General features: G+C 40.0%; 2 protein-coding genes across 3 annotated transcripts in view; both read right to left on the minus strand.

Annotated features, from left to right (window-relative positions):
- LOC135209619 (jerky protein homolog-like) overlaps positions 1-6,109 on the minus strand; it is an 82,206-nt gene extending 76,097 nt beyond the window's left edge. Inside the window, exon 1 of one of the 2 annotated variants that reach the window (XM_064242322.1) lies at positions 4,627-6,109. In XM_064242322.1, the coding sequence (XP_064098392.1) occupies positions 4,627-5,119 (493 nt within the window). In that variant the 5' untranslated portion in view covers positions 5,120-6,109. Of the gene's footprint in view, positions 1-76; positions 654-4,626 lie in introns of those variants that run through there. The other variant, XM_064242323.1, reaches the window with a different exon arrangement.
- A 9,142-nt stretch (positions 6,110-15,251) lies between these two features.
- LOC135209528 (uncharacterized) lies at positions 15,252-16,875 on the minus strand. The gene is made up of 4 exons (XM_064242180.1): positions 16,456-16,875; positions 16,090-16,282; positions 15,955-15,979; positions 15,252-15,852 (listed from the first exon to the last, which is right to left on the minus strand). Exons 1-4 carry the CDS (start codon positions 16,873-16,875, stop codon positions 15,252-15,254), a joined length of 1,239 nt encoding a protein of 412 aa, XP_064098250.1.
- Between the last annotated feature and the right edge of the window lie 7,809 nt (positions 16,876-24,684).

Raw genomic sequence — 24,684 nt, forward strand, 5'->3', positions numbered from 1 at the left:
TAAATGCCGTACCAATAATTAACTACAACTGTGTCGCAATGCAATGCACATATGTTTGGCTCTGGCCACGGCTTACCTTTCACTGTTGGCAGGGAAGCGATGGAAATGAATATTCGTATTTGGTAGAGGTCCTCTTGCTCTGCAATCAGCGACGCAGCAAGTATTTCCACTTGGCATTGTTGTAATTGTTAAGTGTGCCGTGACACTATGCCTAAATCGTCCGAAATCGTTGCTTAATCGTCCGAATACGATTTATTTTAGGGGCTTAAGCACCACAAACACAATACAGTCATATTTCTTATAAATTGTTATAAATTGCAACTATAATATTCATTTTTAACAGGTATATTTTAGTACATTCTAAACGTTATCCACGAAGAATAAAAGTTTGTTTACCTAAGCCACAGCGGAAACATACCTTCCGAACACATGATGTAAACAAGCGACGCAATCGTTGGAATTATGACGTCACTTTTTAATTCCGACTACAGCCGCCAGTTGTCTCTGTATACTGGCGCAGTGCATGGTATACGTCTCATATGGCTAACTTGAGTATCTGTGCGCACTCTTTAGTGATCAATTGCAGGCCGAGGAAAAGATTGCGAAAGAAGTGGCCTGGACCAATGGCCCTGGGGACAGAGGGTTGTGAAGGGGTGGCTTGATGTGGGGGGGGGGGGGGAAATGATAAACGATATAAGTTAGGCGCACACCATAAGCAGTATAATCTTAGGTGAACCCGTTTATCATTAGACATTTCGAAGGTTATAAAAAGTTTTGGTTTAGAGTTTTCCGAAAATGCGCTATTTATTATTATTATTATTATTATTATTATTATTATTATTATTAATATTATTATTAACTCAACTGCTGAATTTACATTCGAAATAACCGTGATTTTGTTCATTTCACTGTTTAAGGTTTTCAACCATTATTATTACTTTTTTTCCTTACAAAAATACTTCATAAACTGAAAGTGGGAATAAATTCAAAATGAAATTAAATTCTTATGGTTAAAAGCGTAATTTCATTTTGCAGGTATGAGGTTAGCATTAATGTCAAATAATTAAAATCAGAAGTAAACACAGAGGTCCTTCTCTCTCTCTCTCTCTCTCTCTCTCTACGAAAGAGTGATGTCATTGAAAACAGGTGAGGAAAGGACCCTTCCTTCTTCTGCGTCTCTTCAGGTGTGAAATTCCAAATTAACCCTTCTTAGCTCACGTGAGCTGAGATCAGGTACTACTAAGCATCTCTCGTAGGTGGTTGTGCCTCGTCCTCCCGGTACGTGCGTCCGTACGTTTGTGTCAGGCGTATTTCCGTCACAATTCAGTGTTCTCCAAGACCACGGGGTCGGTTTCAACAGTATTCTAGAGTTTACAAATTAACGAACCAACAAAGCTAGGTTATTCTAAGGTTATCAAAGAATATCAGTAATATTAAGACACAAGAAACAACACAACAGTATTCTAAAGTTCCCAAAGAACAACGCAACAACAATACTCTTAGGTTATGGAAAATATCAACAACAACATTCTCAGGTTACAAAAGAACAACAAATATTCTAAGCTTACAAAAGAACATCAGCAATATACTAATAATCTAATAAAAGCGTAACAACAACAGTAGAAACAATCACAAGAACAACACCAGAAACAGCAGCAGCAGCAGCAGTGGAAACGCATAAAAATTACGCGAAGAGACGAGACAGTCCAACAACCGCACAGAACCGGTGTGAGCAGCGTTAGTAGGTAGCCCAGTACATAATTGAGGCGATGTGGGATGTTAACTCGACTTGAATCATAAGTTAGAGATGTAACTCTCTCTCTCTCTCTCACATCGTTTTTACATTTTGCGATCCGTGCGCATTCCTGAGTTTATTTTTATCAGTTAAGAAATCTCTCAGTACCAGCTAATAATGAAAAGTTACGTTTTGACAAAGGCAAACGTCTTGTAACTTTCTGACAAAGACAAACGTTTTGTCACTTTCTGGTAAAGAAAGACGTTTTGTTTAGCTTTGACAAAGACAAAGGTTTTGTATCTTTCTGACAAAGGCTATGCGTTTTGTAACTTTCTAACAAAGACGAACGTTTTGTAACTCCCTGACAAAGACAAACGACTTGTTTACTTTTGACAGAGACAAACGTTTTGTTCAGTTTTGACAAAGACAAACGTTTCGTAACTTTCTGACCAAGACAAACGTTTACTAACATTATGACTAACACTAAGACAAAAATGTTTGGTAACTTGCTTACTAAGACAAAACATTTTGTAACTTTCTGACAAAGACAAGCGTTTTGTAAAGTAGTACTTTAGTCTGTTGGGGCTACTACCCCCTTCCCCACCCCGAAAATACAGATTCTTTAGGTTTTATTGTATGGCCCCCCTCTCCGAAGCATTATCCCTTATTCTCTTGGGTTCTGTGATTCGATACATATCAGGTGGATGATGGAAAGAATTAGATTTAATTTATAATCAAGGGGCAATTTTATGCTCACTGAAACAACGTCTGTCTATCGAAGTAATAATAAAATAATGGTGGAAAGCTGTTCAAAATGGGAGTTGAATTACTACTGCGATCCTCACGTCGTTAGCAAATATAGATCTTATGCCTTTGGGTACAAGCATCAAAGTCGTTTGCAGCCTCTTGCCTCTGGCTCGCCTACCCGGCAGCCCTTCTGCCCAGGGAGCGTAGGAGTTATAATAGTCTGTGATGGCACCTTGATTGAAAGAAATTGGTGGGTAGAGACAGTGGAAAATGGCCCTTAAAAGGAGAAGTGTAGAAGCGTTTAAAAGTTATATTTCGTGTGTCCTTAAGGGGTGGAATATTTGCATTCAATTTCTCCTCTCGTCGGCCTCGTCAGTATCTGGTAGATAGAAGAATTTTCTAATAAAGATCAATTTGACAGTGATTTGACGTTGCTTGGCCACAAGGGAATTCACGCATGCCCATATTTCTTGCTTGTAAGTTGCGACGTTTAGAAATAAACGCTACCCAATACCTGGTATTTGTATCGATGCTGCTTAGTCCTTGGTATTTGTTCCCATAGTCCTTGGTATTTGTTCCCATGGTCAGACCCAGTGGATACATTGCAATAATTTACCAACTCTCGCTCCCGCTCTCGTGCTTAATCCCGGAAAAGTGGTGAAGATATTGGAAGAACTGTCACGAAACACATTGTGACGACAGTTTCTGTAATATGACAAAGTTTCTGATGCAGATTAAGTCTCTCTCTCTCTTTCTCTCTCTCTCAGGTAATGTAAAAATGATAAAGAAACAATATATATGACAGTGTCTAATACATATTTAAATCCTTTTCTCCCTCTATCTCTCTCAGAGAATGTAAAAAAGATAAAGAAACAATATGGCCCTGCTAAGATTAAGAAAAAATATGACCAAGGCCAATCGGTCGGAAGTCAAAATGGTCAACGATTCGAGCCTTAGTAAGTGGCCAACATATACTATGTAGGGCATCATGACAAACCTTTGCTGTATAGAGTATACTTACTACATTCTACTGGGGTGTAATGTGCAATCATTATTTCAGTCTTTTTACCATAATGTACTTCTATTGATATATTTAATTTATGTAATATGAGTTACGATGTGTTGTGAATGTCAGTTTTAACCTAACTCCTTTTACCTACAGCACCACCATGGTTTTATCACTCGGGGTATATCTTTATATGGTCACTTTCTTATCATTCTTTACAATAGTGATGATATCCATCTGTTTGACTAAGAATTAAGTATATTTGCCTTTTGATATTGTTGCATTCCCTCACCACGAATTATACCAGCTGTAGTAGATTCACATCACCTGTATTTGCAAGAAACAAATCCTTAATGATACAAATAAAAAAGGAAGTTACGTACACAAGGTCTCTGTGATGTGATCGGGTGAAATGGGAAATTGTTGATTACCATAAAAACAGAAGATCAATAATATCCTGTTGATACACTTCTTAAAAAATAATACCCTAAGAGGCTTGTGTACAGCACAATATGAGTGATGCTATATATACTATAGTAGATTCACATCAGGCGTACATCTTTTGTCTAGGCCAGTCCCTTACAATGCTCCTGATGGGCTGTTGATAAGCCAATCACAGGGATGGAAACTCTCAGTCTTTCTTGAAAGTTCACATAGGCAGGATGTATGTTCTACCTCCCCTGAGGGATACTTTTGAAAGATGTACCCCTCAGGAGAGGTGGAATATGCATCCTGCCTATGTTAACTCTCTCTCGAGAGACTGAGAGTTTCCAGCCCTGTGATTGGCTTATCAACAGCCAATCAGGAACGTCGTAAGGGACTGGCCTAGACAAAATATGTACGCCTGATGTGAATCTACTATAGTATTGCATCACTCATATTGTGCTGTACACAAGGCTCTAAGGGTATTATTTTTTAAGAAGTGTATCAAAAGGATATTATTTATCTTCTGTTTTTATGGTAAACAATAATTTCCCATTTCACCCGACCACATCACGGAGACCTTGTGTACGTAACTTCCTTTTTTATTTGTATCATTAAGGATTTGTTTCTAGCAAATACCCTTCTTGTTATATTAAATTATCTAGCTCACCAAAGAAGTTTCTTGCACCTTCTTTGTCAAAAGTAGCTACCTCACCTTTGGCTATCCCTTTGGCTATCACATCCTGAATTTGGTATCGCTGACGAAATCTCCTATACCACCCGTTACTTGCAGCGAATTCTTGATTGTACCCCTCACCAGCACGTTGTTTCAACATGTAAAACAAAGTTCTCGCTTTTCTTTTCACTTCAGCAATAGCAAGCTTCTCATTCCCATTTTTTTGCCGATAATCTTCCATCCAAACACAGAGCATTTTCTCCGTCTCGACAATCAGGGCGTCACGTTTCTTTGGGATGAGTGTCGACTTCATGGGAGTCGAAGATTCCACTGCTTCTTTGATGCGCTCTTGATCTTTAAGTATTGTTGACACAGTGGAATGGGAGAGCTGAAGATCACGAGCAATGCTGCTGACATTTTTTCCTCCCTCATATTTTTTAATTATTTCCATCTTCTGATGAAGATCAAGAGCCTTTCTTGAAATCTTGCTGCTAACTCCAGTGCTAGATTTAGGGTTCCTCTTAGGAGCCATGGTGAAATTTATTGTCCAGGTATAGATAGCATGACTTGATATAGCGAGGTCGCTACAGTGGAAAAAATCATGAAGAATAAATATATTAACACTCACAAATGGGCAGCCCCTGCTTCTTCCTTACGCAGCTCTGCCTCTAATTTCTTGACGTGTGGCAAGGTGTGACACCCTGTTGGAAAATATTGGTTCCTGTTTTCTCCCACGAGGTCTCAAGTATGTCGTTTAACAACGTATTATACACCTCCTTAGTAATAGTCTAGTTTCTGGGCAAAACAACCAACTCCCCAAGGCCACTTTCCTGTACCCCAACCTCTTTTAAAGGTTTTCCAGAATCGTGCTCACGGAGGCGTCTGTGAGATTTGGATTCTTCTCCTTAAGTTCCTTGGCTGTAAGGGTTGGATTAGCCTCCACTTCCCTCCAAATCACATTCAAAGTCCACTTAGATATCTTCAATGTTACTCCCTCACCACATCTCCCTCGTCCCTATACTTTTTCATAGGCTCTGGATCGTGGGTGGCTTTACAACAGTCCTCTCAATAATGTCTTTGGTCTTTAGACCCACTTCATAACACAATATTACTCTCACTATGTTGTCATGACGTACATACCCTAGACATAATTGTATGTAACATTACAAACCAAAATGCAAACATATACACACACAGACAAGATGAAATTGCAGACACAACACTTGGACATTATTCTTCAAGACACATTCTGAAAGGGTGCTAACTGAGAATGCAAAATGCATGGGTGGAAGATTCAGGCATGTGGCTGATTTGCCATGTCCGATTTTCTAGCGGGAAATTTATGGATGACCTTTAGATACGCCATTCGATTCAGGCCTCTCAATAGTCTTTCCGTGGTACCACCCCGCAATATCAAGTCACGTATGCACAATACACTACAGTTAATACAGTATGATGCTGATGAGAGAAGCACAGAGCTCTCCCTAGATGGCGCCTTGCTGCTGGACAACTCGGCAGTTAACTGTCATACACAGTGGAGGAGCAACTGGAGTTCTCATATGCATCAGGCGCCCCAGCCCCCCCTGCCAGATGTATGTCGTAGTGCGAGGGTCGGTCGTAAGTACGGCCCAGCCCCGCTGCCAGATGTACGGTAAGCGCGAGTGGGTCGTAAGTTCGAGTGTCGGGTGAGGGGGTTCTCGGGACGGGGTGTGGACTTTTTTGGGGGGTGAGGTGAAGGGGGAAACCCCTGGAGGTTGGGAAGGAAAGCCGTTGCTTACAATGGTATCCTTCCTCAGTGATAGGGGGAAGGTAGGAGTTTTCTTCTCTTTTGAGTTGGAAAGGAGAGAGAGAGAGAGAGAGAGAAAATCCGGAGAATGCAGAAACAATGTATGCAGGGGAATCGTGGATAAAGAAATGCTGATAATAGTGGATGTTTTTACTCCAGATCGTTAAAAAGGAAGAAAAGAAATAGGGAAGAGAGAGAGAGAGAGAGAGAGAGAAGGTTCATTCTCTATTTCACATTCGACCTTTTATAAATAGCATGATACAGTTCCCCTACTGTCCCAAGTTTTATTTTGGAATACGACTGTAATGTGCAATAGTTCGCTAAGTGCAATTGCGGAGTCTTATGAATTAATTCCTTACCAATTTCTAACCTTTGACCAACCCTTGCTTCAATTCCAGTCATTGATATAGTAGGTTTCTCTCTCTCTCTCTCTCTCTCTCTCTCTCTCTTTGTCCTTATTTTTTCGATGCTATATTTCTGATTTCATTGCCATATCATGAATTTGTTTCTCTTCAAATGGAGAGGTGTCAGCTGTAAGGCTTAAGACGTAAGAAATAAATGTTTGTGTACAAGTGTGTGATTACTCCTCTTGTAACATAACGCAGTGCTAATGAGAGAGAGAGAGAGAGAGAGAGAGAGAAGGTTGGTGGAAAGTTAGTCTAATAACCGGCCGTTTTCCTGTCACCTGTAATTTGTTTTCTGTGTATCTGTAATCGAGAGTTTTCCTGTTACCTGTATTTTTTTTTTCTAATAATCGTCTGTGTATCTATTTCTTTCCTTAATGGAGGCTTTTATGTCCACTACAGAAAGGTCGTCAGCTGCATTTTCATATACATGCAAGTCACGAGCGATACATAGACGTGAAAAGAAAGAAAGAAAGAAAAAGAATTACATGATGGGTTCTTGTTTCTGTCATGCGAGTAAACCAACTGTTATTTGTAAAGCTTTTCGGCTAGGATCTCACCCCCTATACCCGAACACCCCCTTCCCCCCCAACACAGCCAGAAGGGTCTTCAAGGAGCGATCATCGTTCCGCCGTTCTTCGTTCAAAAGCCGGGGCATTCATTCCCTCGCCGTCGAGCGAACGGACACAAAGGATTCTGGGAGAAAAATGCTTCAATACGCAACACACACACTCGGGCTCACCACCACCACCACCACCAGAGAGGTTTCTCTGATCGCGGATGAATCTTTGAAGAGGCGTTTCGAAATGTATCGGACCCGCGAATAGGATATAAGCCGGCGCTGAGCAATCATTTATAGGGCTTGTCGATGGGCGAGAGAGAGAGAGATGGGGAGAGGGAGGAGACCTTCCGATTATCAGGTTCAGGAGAGAATCACCCCTTTTTTTTTTCATCTCTCCTTTTTTTTTTATTGGTTTGGGTAAAGATGGAAACAAATCGCAGGAGTAATTCAGTGGTTTGGGGGATGTGGGAGATGGACAGAGACGCATTGGATGGAAAAGATTATATCATCGTCATCTCTTGCGTGCACACGGGGACGCGAAAACCATCATACTTTCACCAGAACAAAAGTATCGTGCTTTTACTATATTATGCATCTTGCAGCAGCAGCAGTAGATGTCGGGGTCTCCACCCCCCCCCCCACCCAACCTCGATCCAGCGGCTGTCGGACGCGTTGCATATTCATCACCAGAGTATTAATTGCAAATGTACTCGCGTGGTTGGTATGACTGCGGAAAAGGGCGCCAAGCCACAATGACCGCACGGACGAACTTCGCATTAAGTTCGAAACGAAATCTAGACCTAACCGACGCCGGTCATGACTGCACGGTTCGAAATGAGGGGGCGTGTTACGATAACTGGTTTTAATGTGTGTGTGTTTGGTGCTATGGTAACAATAGAGCGATGTGATTGGTAAATATTGCAATTGGCATTGTACAATAATTATGTAGTGTGCTCTTGTGTGTTCCCGGACGGCGGAAAAGATCAGTCTAGACTTCAACAAGTCTGTTTACGAATATCGGCCTTTTTTTTTTCTTTCTTTTTTTGCAGTCTTTTCCTTCGTTTACGAAACTTTCTAACTGGCTTGATTTCTTCAACTTTATTTTTCATTTTTTCTCTTTTACTGATGAGTGCTTCTGTCCTGGCCAGGGCAAAGTAGTAGTTAGTTATAAAGTCTCTTGGGTGTAAGTTATGCCCAAGGTTTAGTGCACTACATATTAATCGATATTTATTAGACTTATAATCTCCTTACGTAGCTTTTTCTTATACTATTCACACAGGAACTCCGCGACAAGTTGAATTATCAGAACCTCTCTCTCTCTCTCTCTCTCTCTCTCTCTCTCTCTCTCTCTCTCTCTCTCTCTCTCTCTCAGGCTTCGATGCTGTTTAAAAGGAACCTGACTTGAGATAAAGATTTGTAAGTAAACATTTATTAAGACAGTTTAAGATGTGCGTTTAAGACGAGGGTATTAATTAAAAGACAAACGTTTATCAGAAAAAATGTTTACAACACAAACGTTTGTCATAAAAAAACGTTTGTTATACAAAAGTATCATAACATTTATGAGAAATGTTTTTTTAAGTTTTCAGAACGAACGTTCATAAGAGAAACAAGATTTGAAGATTTTTTAAAGAGAAACGTTAATTAAAACCAAACGTTTATAGGACGAAGTCGTTAAGACAAACGTTTTCCATCTCTGAAAACAAGACACGAATCTCAGCTGTTTTTTTTATTTATTTTCGTTAATGGTAAATCCAATGGGGATTAGCAACTTGATTTGTAGGGCTCGCTATTTATTTAGTACATCAAACACTCTCGATGGGCGTTAATCTGATTTGTGAAACAGTATAACGAAATGGGATGTTTTTTTTTTTTATCTCCTTTTTTGCGGGGAAGGGGAGGAGGGTGGGGGGAGTGTCCCCTACCATCGTCACCATCGACCCCGATACAGTGAAGTCGGTGCCAAGTGCGAAGGATTCTCGCCCTTAGGGACGCGTAACGAAAATATACACTGTGGAGGTCTTAGAGGTCAACCCCTCCCCCCCGCCCCTTCCCCGAGGGAACCCCACATCCCCCTCCCCCCCAGCCCAGGCCATTCGTTTTCCGGGGTTGTTAAGGTGTGCGTTGGTGCCTCTTTAATTCAGATTTCCTGGCCACGAGAGAGAGAGAGAGAGAAAGAAAATTGGTGGTAAACATACTGTGACTCAATATGTTACAGGCTTTAGTATACGTAGAATGTAGGGATGGCTTTAAGGCTCTGTTGTTTACATATTATTTTAAAAAATAGTTCGGCTTTACAAGTGCATTGTAGATCGAACTTTACTTTGTGTGTGGCTGTTATCAACAACGGCTTGTAGCGCGCTGTCCAACTCCTCTTTCCTGTATCCCAACCTCTTTCCTGTTGTACCCCAACCTATTCTCAGTGTTCTAGACTCCACTGGCTTCGGGGAGTTGGTTGTTTTGCCTAGAAATGACGTATAATAACCCTCCCTAGTTGCTGCCTCTACTAAGGAGGCGTATTATACGTTGTTAAAAGACGTAGTAGTACTCGAGTCCTCGTTTGAAAAAACGGAACCAATATTTTCCAACTTGTGCTTGCCACACTGCTAAGTTGCTCAAAAACTGGTTCAGTGATTGTTGGTACAAAGTCCGTATCCCACAGAACAATTAGGCTATAACTTCAGTGAAGTTTACGGTCTTTCTTACTATCAACAGCCGAGTCTTGGAATCCCCCATTTGCTTCTGTTTTTCCAGATGTCTTTGACTTCCATTCCTTCAGGATATTTCGAGAATGCCGCGTCCAGATTCACAATTTGCAACGTCATTGCTTTCAGGAACTGCAGCGAGGAATGTTACGCGCGGCTGATATCTCTCTCTCTCACTCTCTCTCACACACATTTTGAAGAAATATTTTGAACCTAAAACAAAATCGTCTTCATTGTTGTCAATAAGCAGTTTTTGGCGTCGAACCTCTCTCTCTCTCTCTCTCTCTCTCTCTCTCTCTCTCATTTTGAAGAAATATTTTGAACCTAAAACAAAATCGTTTTCATTATTGTCAATAAGCAGTTTTTGGCGTCGAACCTTCTTTCTCTCTCTCCTCTCTCTCTCTCTCTCTCTCTCTCTCTCTCTGTCATTTTGAAGAAATATTTCGAACTGAAAACAAAATCGTCTTCCTTATTGTCAATAAGCAGTTTTTGGCATCGAACCTTCTCTCTCTCTCTCTCTCTCTCTCTCTCTCTCTCTCTCATTTTGAAGAAATATTTCGAAATGAAAACAAAATTGTCAATAAGCAGTTTTTGGAGTCGAACCTTCTCTCTCTCTCCTCAACCTTCTCTCTCTCTTCGTTCTCGTCTCTCTCTTTTTTTCCTTGTCTCCGCATTTTTTTTGGAGTCGAAAAACTTCTTCTTCCTCTCTCTCTCTCTCTCTCTCTCTCTCTCTCTCTCTCTCGTTTTCTGAGTGTTATTTAAAGGGAGTTAGAGAGAAAGAGAGAGAGAGAGAAAAAAAATGAGAATAATGCAAAAAATGCGAGAGGGAAGGAGAAGAAGAAGAGCGAGAGGGTTTGGGCTAATCTAATTCGCCTTCACAAAGGATTCCAGGCGTTCATGTGACGAGGTGCTTCTGGTATAGCGGCCCTCATACACCAATGGTGATTCTTCTCAAAATGAACAAGAGGAGTTGGGGGGGGGGGAGAGAACGAGGAGGAGGAGGAAAAAAATACTGAGGAGAAGAAGAAGAAGCAGCAGAAAAAAAGATGACGAGAAAACAAATGCTGTCACGAAGAAGTAAATAGAAAATATAAGGCTGTCTCCTGAAATGGAGGTAAAAAAAAATTCTTTTGTGGATAGATTTTCCCTTCCCCCTCTCTCTCTCTCTCTCTCTCTCTCTCTCTCTGAAATACTACAGAGAACTGTGTGAATTAATCTACCCGCATTGGCCAAAATCACTAGCAAATAATAACACTGCTAAAGTTATATCTCGGACATTAAACTTGTCAGAGATCTTTCAGGAAATTTTAAGGAAAGCAGTCGTCGAGGTATTCCCCTACACTCTCTCTCTCTCTCTCTCTCTCTCTCTCGCTCTCTCTCTCTCTCAGGGAAAAAGTTCGCTATCTTTCAAATTTGAAAAGGGAATTGCTGGAGAAAAAGCCGTGTCTCTCTTTTTCTCCTTTCCATTTTGAAGAGGAACAATTTTTCTGTCTTGGAGGAAATCTGTGGAGAGGACGTTCACACGCACAGACAGACAGACAGACAGACAAGCGCTGTCTCTTTCTGTCGATTTTGAAGATGATATTTTATGCAAGCCAAATGTTTTTCTCCTCCCATTTTGCAGAAAAAAAATACGTGAAAAAAACAACCTTTTGTGGATAAAGACTCTCTCTCTCTCTCTCTCTCTCTCTCTCTCTCTCTCTCTCTCTATTTGTACGAAAAGAGTTTTTGTCGGTCAACAAAAATTCCTCCAACATCGTTAAAAACTGTCTCGTATAAAGTCTGAAGAATTCTATTGTACGTAGAGCTCTCTCTGTCTCTCTCTCTCTCTCTCTCTCTCTCTCTCTCGCTTTTATAAGAAATATTTCGTAAGGGAAATCAACTTTTTTCTTCGTGATATTAAAAAAAATTGTTGTGGAGAAGATCTATTCTCTCTCTCTCTCTCTCTCTCTCTCTCTCTCCTCAAGTTTTTTATGGTTATTTAAATCGAGTGGGAAAGGGAGCGGGTGGGGTTGGGGGGGGGGGGGGTTGAAGTCTTGTAAGAAGGGCGGGGGGGGGGGGGGGCGGTTTAGGGGTTTAGGTTAATCTAATTCGCTTTCACAAAGGATTCCAGTGGTTCATGTTACGTGGCGCCCGTGAAGAGGCTTCATAAACCAAATGATGATTCTCCCCCAGAAGAAGAAGAATAAGAAGAAGAGGAGGAGGAGGAGGGAAAAGGAGGAAGAGGAGGGAGGAAGAAGAAGAAGAGAAGGAGGGAAGAAGAAGGAGAAGAGAAGGAGGGAAGAAGAAGAAGTAGAGGAGAAGGAGGGAGGAAATACGAAGAGGAAGAGGAGGAGGAGGAGGAGGAGAGAAAAAGAAGAGAGGAAGAGGAGGGAAGAAGAAGAAGAGGAGAAGGAGGGAAGAAATACGAAGAAGAAGAAGAGAAGGAGGAGGAGGGAAAAGGAGGAAGAGGAGGGAAGAAGAAGAAGAGGAGAAGGAGGGAAGAAATACGAAGAGGAAGAGGAGGAGGAGGAGGGTAGAAGAAGAGAGGTGGAGGAAGAAAGAAGAAGAAAAGGAGGAGGAGGATGAGCAGGAGGGAAGAAGAAAGGAAGGAAAGGGAAAAGGAGGAGGAAGAAGGAAGAAGGAAGAAGAAGAAAAGAGAAAGGAAGAAGAAGAAGAAGGAGAAGGAAGGAAGAAATACGAAGAAGAAGAAGAGGAGGAGGAGGGAAGAAATACGAAGAAGAAGAGGAGGATGTAAGAAGAAGAAGAAGAGGAGGAGGAGGAAAGAAGAAGAGGAGGAGGAGGAGGGAAGAAGTAGAAGAATAAGAAGAAAAGTAAAAAGAAGAATATATGTAGTAATCGGATTTAACCTCTCTCTCTCTCTCTCCTCTCTCTCTTTCCCTCCCCAAGTTTGACAAGTTGGCCTGATCCCAAAGGATGTCCATGTATTTATTTATTATTGTTTGTTTATAAATTTATTATTATTTTTTTTTTTTGTCGTTAAACATTAAAAGCAGAGTATTTTTTTTTATTTCATCCAGATTTTTTTTCCGATGATACATTTGAGTTATTATTGAATAGATTTCTCTATGTATTTTTTCATTGGTGATTATTATCATTGTTTTATTTTATTTTATTATTATTATTATTATTATTTTCAAGTCAGTGGCCCCTTTGGTGGGCGTGTTCCATATGAATAGGTTTCATCTACTGAATGTAATAATAATAATAATAATAATAATAATAATAATAATAATAATAATAATAATAATAATAATAATAAGACCATCAAGATGAAGGACCATAATAGAAACAGGGTTATTTTAATCTAATTTTTTTCCCTATCTGGATTAGACACAATTCCATATTTCCAGTTTTAAGTCATTTTCTTAAATATAATATAATAATAAAGTGGTTTCTGTCAGTCATAACGTCTTGACTCCAGAAAAAAAATTCAACACACACACACACACACACACACATATATATATATATATATATTATATATATATATATATATATATTGTATATTTTTATATTATTATATATGTATGTATTTAAACGTAGGCTGCTTTTCAGAACACGTTGAAAAGTCACCTACTACTTTCGGTCTGTCTCCTCTTTATTTCTGCTTCGTTAAACATTTTCCTTTCTCATTCAAATCGATGTGTAAGTAAATGAAAAACAAAAACAAAAAAGCTTGGCGCATATTTCCATTCGCGAAGCTCTCCGCAAAAAAAAAAAATAATAATAAATGTTTGCAACACTTTGAAAAGATCCTTGGCTATTTCATCATGTTTTGCTAGAATATCCAGTATTCAGAAAAAAAAAAAAAAAATTTTTTTTACATTTTTTGTTGTTAGAACATTCTCGAGTGTAGGGAGTTTTTATCTCTCTCTCTCTCTCTCTCTCGTTCTATTCGAACGATCTCATGTACAGGAAGCTCTCTCTCTCTCTCTCTCTCTCTCTCTCTCTCTCTCTCTCTCTCAGTCAGTGTATGTTGAATGATAGTAATGATGACAGCTTCAGCTGATGTCGGTATCATGTCAGCTTCACCATTCATGAGCTGTTAGCATTTTATTGCCACAGGAAATCTGCAACGCGGTTTGGGGGTCTTCCGGCTGCTTGCTCCGGCGTTTGACCTCCTGACGTGTGTGTGTGTGTGTGTCCTCTCGACTTCGGTCTCTTCAATTCGGGGTCTAGAATCGTTTCTCGTGAAGATATTCATGAATGAAATAATGACAGACCTTTGAACATTTTCGTCATAATAATATTTATGAAATGAACGACTTAGTAAATCTCTTATTTTCATTCTCGTTGACATATGTCTGTGTGTGTATGTGTGTGTGTGAGAGAGAGAGAGTGCATGAAATGAATGCATGCCTGTCAGCAAGCAGATTAGTAAGCACAGGTATATACATATCTCTTCAGTTGTTCTGAAGGGAATTGCCTCTTGCAAGCACTTCTTGTTATTACTGTAATTGAACCATTGTTTATTACACTGCCATTATGCCCTGGAGACCCCCGCTAACCTGAGAGAGAGAGAGATAATCAGGCTAGCATTGACTTCATACAGTTGTAAGAATGGGTATTTATCATAGGTATCTTCTGTCATGTGATTAACATTACCTCAATACGAATTACAAGGTACACTGGTACTCTGGATTTGTCTTAAAAAATAAAATAATATTTATGGCAATCTTGAGCCATTTAAAGATGGGAATCTTGAGCCATTTAAAGATGGGAATCTTGAACCATTTAAAGATGGGAATCTTGAATAATTTAAAGGTGGGAATCTTGAATCACTTAAAGATGGGAATTTTGAATCATTAAAAGATGGGAATCTTAAACCATTTAAAGATGGGAATCTTGAACCATTTAAAGATGGGAATCTCAAACCATTTAAAGATGGGAATCTTGAACCATTTAAAGATGGGAATCTTGAACCATTTAAAGATGGTAATCATGAACCATTTAAAGATGGGAATCTTGAACCATTTAAAGATGGGAATCTTGAACCATTTAAAGATAGGGAATTTTGAATAATTTAAAGATGGGAATCTTGAACCATTTAAAGATGGTAATCATGAACCATTTAAAGATGGGAATCTCGAACCATTTAAAGACGGAAATCCTGAGCCCTTTAAAGATGAGAATCGTGAATCATTTAAAGATGGGAATCTTGAACCATTTAAAGATGGGAATCTCGAACCATTTAAAGATGGGAATCATGAACCATGTAAGGATGGGAATTTTGAACCATTTAAAGATAGGAATTTTGAATCATTTAAAGATGGGAATTGTGAACCATTTAAAGATGGGAATTTTGAACCATTTAAAAATGGGAATCTCGAACCATTTAAAGATGGGAATCGTGAACCATTTAAAGATGGGAATTTTGAAGTATTTAAAGATGGGAATCTTGAACCATTTAAAGATGGGAATCTTGAGCCATTCAAAGTTGGGAATCTTGAGCCATTTAAAGTTGGGAATCTTGAACCATTTAAAGATGGGAATCTTGAGCCATTTAAAGTTGGGAATCTTGAATCATTTAAAAATGGGAATCTTGAGCCATTTAAAGATGGGAATCTTGAACCATTTAAAGATGGGAATCTTGAGCCATTTAGAGATGGGAATCTTGAGCCATTTAAAGTTGGAAATCTTGAACCATTTAAAGTTGGGAATCTTGAGCCATTTATAGATGGGAATCTTGAGCCATTTAAAGTTGGGAATCTTGAACCATTTAAAGATGGGAATCTTGAGCCATTTAAAAATGGGAATCTTGAACAATTTAAAGATGGGAATCTTGAGCCATTTAAAGTTGGGAATCTTGAACCATTTAAAGATGGAATTGTGAATCATTTAAAGATGGGAATCTTGAATCAATTAAAGATGGGAATCTTGAATCACTTAAAGATGGGAATCTCGAACCGTTTAAAGAAGGGAATTGTGAATCCTTTAAAGATGGGAATCTTGAATCATTTAAAGATGGGAATTTCGAACCACTTAAAGATGGGCAACTTAAAGATGGGTATCTTGAACCATTTAAAGATGGGAATCTCGAACCATTTAAAGATGGGAAACTTGAATCATTTAAAGATGGGAATCTTGAATCATTTAAAGATGGGAATCTTGAACCATTTAAAGATGGGAATTTTGAATCATTTAAAGATGGGAATTTTGAACCATTTAAAGATGGGAATCTCGAACCATTTAAAGATGGGAATCTTGAATCATTTAAAGATGGGAAGCTTGAATCCTTTAAAGATGAGAATATTGAATCATTTAAAGATGGAAATCTTGAATCATTTAAAGATGGGAATCTTGGATCATTTAAAGATGGGAATCTTGAACCATTTAAAGATGGGAATTTTGAATCATTTAAAGATGGGATCTCGAACCATTTAAAGATGGGAATTTTGAATCATTTACAGATGGGAATCTTGAACCCTTTAAAGATGGGAATCTTGAACCATTTAAAGATGTGAATCTTGAACCATTTAAAGATGGGAATCTTGAATCATTTAAAGATGGGAATTTTGAATAATTTAAAGATGGGAATCTCGAACTATTTAAAGATGGGAATCTTGAATCATTTACAGATGGCAATCTCGAACCATTTAAAGATGGGAATTTTGAATCATTTACAGATGGGAATCTTGAACCATTTAAAGATGGCAATCTTGAGCCATTTAAAGATGGGAATCTTGAACCATTTAAAGATGGAAATTTTGAATAATTTAAAGATGGGAATTTTGAGCCATTTAAAGATGGGAATCTTAAGCCATTTAAAGATTGGAATCTTGGGCTATTTAAAGATGGGAATCTTAGCCATTTAAGCCATCTAAACATATCTTCAACATGACATTGCTTCAAGTATGTCCTAATAAGTGCCAAGAAGGCTTATGGGGCTTAACCACAGAATGGGACTAAAGTGTTTGATCTGGTGACGAAATCCACTTTGTTGTGAGTTCTCTGTCATCAAAACTGCACCGTTGTTGCTCCAAGAATAAGGCGTTGTTTGCAGGGGAGTGTATATACGCGGAAATACGATACCCAGATAAACGAAGTAAAGGGAGATTCCTGGACTTTTACCCCTGCTGGTAATTCTATGCCCCTTCTCACATGAGGCAGGCTGAGGAAGGCCACGGACCTTCGCCTCAGTGAGGAGGGGAACGCACGGCCTGCTGTAAGGGGGGGGGGGGGGGGGGGGGGGGGGGGGGGGGAAGGAATTGCACCCATGTCAATTGTAAATGGATATAAAATTCAATCAAGCTCAAACACTGACAACCATAGGGAAGGAGATTTTGTTATATCTTTGAGAATTCACCGAGGACAATGAAACCAATGAATTAAGAATTCAATGAGGACAATGAAACCAATGAATTAAGAATTCAATGAGGACATTGAATTAAGAATTCAATGAGGACAATGAAACCAATGAATTAAGAATTCAATGAGGACAATGAAACCAATGAATTAAGAATTCAATGAGGACAATGAAACCAATGAATTAAGAATTCAATGAGGGCAGTGAAACCAATGAATTAATATCTTAGAGAAGTCACTGACAGGATTCAGTGAAACCAGTGAAGTGATTTAGGTTTTAAATAAACTTAACTTATATTCCTCTCACCGTTAGACTGTGGAACTGCCTCCCATCAGACGAAGTCGTGCAATTGGAACTTCTACAGAAGTTCAATTGAAGATGCAGTGCATCACTGCACTAATACTATTCTCCTTCTTGCATTTTTTATGCATTTTTTTTATCTATTTATTAAATTTTTCTCTATTTTTAATAAGTGCTATTATCTCTCATTTCTGTATTTCCCTTTACTTCCTCTTATACTTCTTCTTAATGAACACCTTACTATTCTTAAAAAGCTTGAATTTCAAGTAAAATTTTAAGTATATCGATCTATAGAAAATATTATAACTATATATTTGTTGATTGTGTACATAAATTACATATATTGTATATATTAAATTCTAAAATGAACTTAAAAAAAATTTTTAAATAAAAGAAAAAAAACGAGTCAGTGTGCTCCATTTGGTGGGTTTGTTCCGTATGAATAGGTTTCATCTACTACTACTACTACTGCTACTACTACTACTACTACTACTACTACTACTACTAATAATAATAATAATAATAATAAATTCCAATCATAACATCGTTATTCACTTGATGTTTATCGTCTCTCCTCTTTATACCTATCCTACCATCAGCTATTATCCTGTTACCAGATTATTCCTGGACTGTCGCTTATTTTAAGTTCTTCATTTCACGTCTTATCTTTTATCAGTTACCCCAGTTCTTTAATATCCTTCTTTTCCACCCACGGGCTGCTCTACGAACAAGAGCCCGCGCTGGCATAAGGCCAGCTTAATCTCAAACAACTTGTTTTCCACGCGTATTTTATACTTATCCTTCCAATCCTATTAATTTTGTGATATCCTTCATGCGTGGATGTCTCTACACTTAAAACGATATCCCTTGTGCGAAGAAAACTAGGAAATGACCAGGAGGATCCTGTAAGGACCCAAGGATTGCCAAACGTCCTCCCTAACGGAGCGAAGGAGAGGGGAGGGGAGGTGAGAAGGAGGAATCCTTTGGCGAGGAGGAGTCCTTCGGTGGCGTAAGGAGATACCTGCCTCCCTTGTGGTCAAGCCCTAAAAGGGACACACCGACCAGCAGCAGCAGCGGCGTCAATAACAGGATCCCTTAAGGATTGTATGAAGGGGATCCTTGTAGGATGGAAGTTGGTGTTATTGGAAAGGGGTTCTCCACCATTTGTGGCTGTGGTAGGGAAAGAGAGAGAGAGAAAAAAAGTGTCAGTTGAGAGAGAGAAAGAGTAAGAGATAATGTCATGAATTAAGTAAAAACGGTAAGCCTTTAGAGAGAGAGAGAGAGAGAGAGAGGTGGCATAATATTCCTTCCTTCTTAAAATGTCTATATAGCCTCCCCGCTGCTATTGACGTCTGATACTCCCCCTTCACCCCACCCCCCAAAAATATTCCCCTCATCGTAATCCCAACCCCCCCCCCCCCCCCCCCCCCCCACCACCCCCTTCCCCCACTAAATGACATCCTTCCACATTTTCATTCCTGGAATTCTGGAATTAGGAATCGAGATCCCATTCCAACAAACAGATGATCCTGATGGATTCATCCTACTTATTTGAGGGAAAAAATGGAGTGACTTATTGATGTTCGTTCTCTCTCTCTCTCTCTCTCTCTCTCTCTCTCTCTCTCTCTCATATGATTAATATTCTCCTGAAAAAAACTACCTTTTTACAATTGTCCTAGCAATCTGTCTTTTATAATAATAATAATAATAACAATAATAATAATTATTATTATTTTTTTTTTTTTTTTTTTTTTTTTTGCTCTATCACAGTCCTCCAATTCGACTGGGTGGTATTTATAGTGTGAGGTTCCGGGTTGCATCCTGCCTCCCTTAGGAGTCCATCACTTTTCTTACTATGTGTGCCGTTTCTAGGATACACTCTTCTGCATGAGTCCTGGAGCTACTTCAGCCTCTAGTTTTTCTACATTCCTTTTCAGGGATCTTGGGATCGTGCCTAGTGCTCCTATGATTATGGGTACGATTTCCACTGGCATATCCCATATCCTTCTTATTTCTATTTTCAGATCTTGATACTTATCCATTTTTTCCCTCTCTTTCTCTTCAACTCTGGTCTGTTTGCACGTATCACCCTATCCGTTCTGATACCATAGTCCCAGAGGATCTTTGCCTGATCATTTTCTATCACTCCCTCAGGTTGGTGCTCGTACCACTTATTACTGCAAGGTAGCTGATGTTTTTCTTGCACAGGCTCCATTGGAAGGGCTTTTGCCACTGAATCATGCCTCTTTTTGTACTGGTTCTGTGCAAGTGCCAGGCATTCGCTTGCTATGTGGTTTATGGTTTCATTTTTCTTATTGCACTTCCTACATATGGGAGAGATGTTATTTCCGTCTATCGTTCTTTGAATATATCTGGTTCTTAGGGCCTGATCTTGTGCCGCTGTTATCATTCCTTCAGTTTCCTTCTTTAGCTCTCCCCTCTGTAGCCATTGCCATGTGTCATCGCTGGCTAGTTCTTTAGTCTGTCTCATGTATTGTCCGTGCATTGGTTTTGTTGTGCCAGTCCTCTGTTTCTGTCTGTCATTCTCCTGTCTCTGTATATTTCTGGGTCTTCGTCTACTTTTATTAGTCCTTCTTCCCATGCACTCTTTAGCCAACTCGTCTTCACTGGTTTTCAGATATTGCCCCAGTGCTCTGTTTTCGATGTTGACAGCAGTCCTCTATACTTAGTTGTCCTCTCCCTCCTTCCTTTCGTGTTTATTGTATAAGTCTGTCCATGATTTGCTCTTGGGTGTAGTGCTTTGTGTATTGTCATATGTTTCCTGGTTTTCTGATCTATGCTGCGGAGTTCTGCCTTCGTCCATTCCACTATTCCTGCGCTGTATCTGATTACTGGCACTGCCCATGTGTTTTTATGGCTTTTATCATATTTCCTCCATTGAGTTTTGACTTGAGTATCGCCTTGAGTCTCTGCATATATTCTTTCCTGATCGTGTCCTTCATCTCTTGGTGTTTTATATCCCCTCCTTCCATTATTCCCAGGTATTTTGTATCCTGTCCTTCATCTATGTGTTTGATGTTGTCCTCCCATCTTGTAGCTTTATCCCTTCAGTTCTCGTTACTTTGCCTTTTTGTATGTTGGACTAAGGCATTTTTCTATTCCAAACTCCATCCTGATGTCCCCAGATACAATCCTTACAGTCTGGATTAGGGTATCTATTTCCTTGATGCTCTTACCATACAGCTTGATGTCGTCCATGAACATCAGATGGTTGATTCTGTTGCCTCTTTCTTGAGTTGGTACCGGCATCCATCTTCTGTAGTACTTTTGTCATGGAATCATGGCTATTACGAAGAGTAGTGGGGACAGTGAGTCGCCCTGGAAGATCCCTCTCCTGATATTAACCTCTGCTAGTCTTATTCCAGAGCTTGTAAGTATTGTATTCCAGTTGCGCATTGCATTTCTGAGGAAGCTGATGGTGTTTTTCCTCTGCCCCATATATTTTCAGGCATTCTATTAGCCATGTGTGTGGTATCATGTCGAAGGCTTCCTTGTAGTCCTATCCATGCCATGCTTAGGTTGGCCTTTTCCTTCCCCTACTGTTCTTCATTACCATTTTGTCTATCAGGAGCTGGTCTTTTGTGCCCCTACACTTCCTTCTGCAGCCTTTCTGTTGGTGGGGATTGGTGTTTGGTCTCTCTAGGTAGTTTGTATAGCCTTTCACTGATGATACCTGTTAGTAACTTCCACATTATTGTGGCAGGTGATAGCCTGTAGTTACTGGCTATATTTCCCTTACTCTTGTCTTTTTGTACTAAGGATGTTCTTCCTGTGGTCATCCATTTGGGTGCATGGTGATTTGAGATACAATGCTGGAGTTGTTCTGCTATTCGTGGGTGTAGGGCCTTGAAGTTTTTGAGCCAGTATCCATGGACTTCATCGGGACCTGGGGCTTTTCCAGTTTGGCATTTTTCTTTAGTTGGTGTCTGACTGTGTCTGTCGTGATCTCTGTGAATCTTTGTTTTATTCTCCCTGTTTCTTCTTCCTTGACTTCCTGGAGCCATGTTGCATGTTTGTTGTGTGATACCGGATTGCTCTAGAAGTTTTCCCAGAGTCTCTTACTTGGTTTGGCCTCGGGAATTTCTTGATGGTTGTCTTCCCCTCTTAGTTGGCTGTATAGTCTTTTCTGGTTGGTTCCGAATAGTTTTGTTCTGTTGTATCCTCCCTTTATTCCTTGTTCATGTACCGTTGGATCTTATGTGCTTTGCTTAAGCCTCTTGTTTTACATCTTCTATTGTGTTGTTTAGTCCCCTCTCTTGTACTTTGTATTTCTCGTTGAGTTCCTCCCTTGTTTTTCTTGCTTCTTAGCCTTTTTTCTGCCATCTCTTTCAGTTTACTCAAGTCAGATCTCATCACCATGATTTGCTTTTCCAGGCACCTTTTCCAAGGAGGTTGCTGTTTTGGTTTCTGTTGGGTTGGTTGTGCTGGTGGTGTTGGTGTTTGAATCCCCATCAGTTCTGCTACTAATCTTGCTCCTGCATATGTCAAGTTATTTGTTTCTGTGATACTGGTGGTGTGTATTATGCCCATTATTTCATTGACCCCACTTGTTTTCTCCCTTAATTTCTTGGTGTTGTAGGCTTTCATGGAGGGGATCTTTGTTCTCTCTGTATCTGGCTCCATCCATTGTCTAATCTTTTCTACCCATTCCGTCCTCTGTGTTATTTGGTCGGTGTTTCTCCGTGTGTCGTTGTTTGATACCTCTTCCTCCCTGTCATCTTCTGTGGCATCGTCTCTCAGTTCGTCTTCGTGTAATTCGTTGTCGTGTGACATTTCCCTTTCCAGTTCTTCTCTTTCTGTTGGGGAGAGCCAGTTCTTATTCTTTATACTCCTTACTTGGTCTGCCAGCCTCTGCTCTTTTGGGGGGTGTTATTCCTCTCATTCCGGATGTTGATCAACCTTCTTCTATATCCTCTCTCCGTCGGGTTGCTTCTGATGTAGCATCTCCAAATTTCCTTATTTTCTTCTCTTGTCCATTTCTTCCTTTTTGCTTCTGTAGCTCCAATCTCAGGCTGTTGATTACTGTCGTTGTTGTGGTGACCAGTTGCTGGATGACGACCTCCAAGTACCTGACCATCTTCCCCTTGAATTGGGTTGAATACCTGGTTGCCGGACGAAGCTCCTCTGTTGCCAGAGGATCCATTTACGTCGTTATCGTTTATTCCTTCATTTCTTTCCATCATTGCTGAGTTTTGCTATTTAACCCATAGCTGGACCCTACCCCATCAGGGATAGATACTCATTTACAGCTGAGTAGACTGAGGAAATTATGGTAAAGATCCTTTCCCAAGGAATCAACGCCGAGGAGAGCAGTCACCCATCCAACGACTGACCAGCCCCAATGTTGCTTAACTTGACTTAAGTCCATTGACGACCTAACCCACTCCTCCACGGCGCCACAATTATTATTATTATTATTATTATTATTATTATTATTATTATTATTTTTCCTCCAATTCGACTGGGTGGTATTTATAGTGTGGGATTCCGGGTTGCATCCTGCCTCCTTAGGAGTCCATCACTTTTCTTACTATGTGTGCCGTTTCTAGGATCACACTCTTCTGCATGAGTCCTGGAGCTACTTCAGCCTCTAGTTTTTCTACATTCCTTTTCAGGGATCTTGGGATCGTGCCTAGTGCTCCTATGATTATGGGTACGATTTCCACTGGCATATCCCTATCCTTCTTATTTCTATTTTCAGATCTTGATACTTATCCATTTTTTCCCTCTCTTTCTCTTCAACTCTGGTGTCCCATGGTATTGCGACATCAATGAGTGATACTTTCTTCCTTGCCTGATCGTTTTCTATCACTCCCTCAGGTTGGTGCTCGTACCACTTATTACTGCAAGGTAGCTGATGTTTCTTGCACAGGCTCCAGTGGAGGGCTTTTGCCACTGAATCATGCTTCTTTTTGTACTGGTTCTGTGCAAGTGCCAGGCATTCGCTTGCTATGTGGTTTATGGTTTCATTTTTCATATTGCATTTCCTACATATGGGAGAGATGTTATTTCCGTCTATCGTTTCTTTGAACATATCTGGTTTCTTTGGGCCTGATCTTGTGCCGCTGTTATCATTCCTTCAGTTTCCTTCTTTAGCTCTCCCCTCTGTAGCCATTGCCATGTGTCATCGCTGGCTAGTTCTTTAGTCTGTCTCGTATTGTCCGTGCATTGGTTTGTTGTGCCAGTCCTCTGTTCTGTCTGTCATTCTCCTGTCTCTGTATATTTCTGGGTCTTCGTCTACTTTTATTAGTCCTTCTTCCCATGCACTCTTTAGCCACTCGTCTTCACTGGTTTTCAGATATTGCCCCAGTGCTCTATTCTCGATGTTGACGCAGTCCTCTATACTTAGTAGTCCTCCCTCCCCCTTCCTTTCGTGTTATGTATAGTCTGTCCGTATTTGCTCTTGGGTGTAGTGCTTTGTGTATTGTCATATGTTTCCTGGTTTTCTGATCTATGCTGTGGAGTTCTGCCTTCGTCCATTCTAACTATCCTGCCTGCGCTATCTGATTACTGGCACTGCCCATGTGTTTATGGCTTTTAATCATATTTCCTCCATTGAGTTTTGACTTGAGTATCGCCTTGAGTCTCTGTATATATTCTTTCCTGATCGTGTCCTTCATCTCTTGGTGTTTTATATCCCCTCCTTCCATTATTCCATGGTATTTGTTATCCTGTCTCATCTATGTGTTTGATGTTGCTCCCATCTGGTAGCTTTATCCCTTCAGTTCTCGTTACTTTGCCCTTTTTGTATGTTGACTAAGGCGCATTTTCTATTCCAACTCCATCCTGATGTCCCCAAGATACAATCCTTACAGTCCTGGATTAGGGTACTATTTCCTTGATGCTCTTACCATACAGCTTGATGTCGTCCATGAACATCAGATGGTTGATTCTGTTTGCCTCTTTTCTTGAGTTGGTACCCGGCATCCATCTTCTGTAGTACTTTTGTCATGGAATCATGGCTATTACAAAGAGTAGTGGGGACAGTGAGTCGCCCTGGAAGATCCCCT

Source organism: Macrobrachium nipponense, chromosome 38 (genome assembly GCF_015104395.2).
Source record: "Macrobrachium nipponense isolate FS-2020 chromosome 38, ASM1510439v2, whole genome shotgun sequence".
Lineage (NCBI taxonomy): Eukaryota > Metazoa > Arthropoda > Malacostraca > Decapoda > Palaemonidae > Macrobrachium > Macrobrachium nipponense.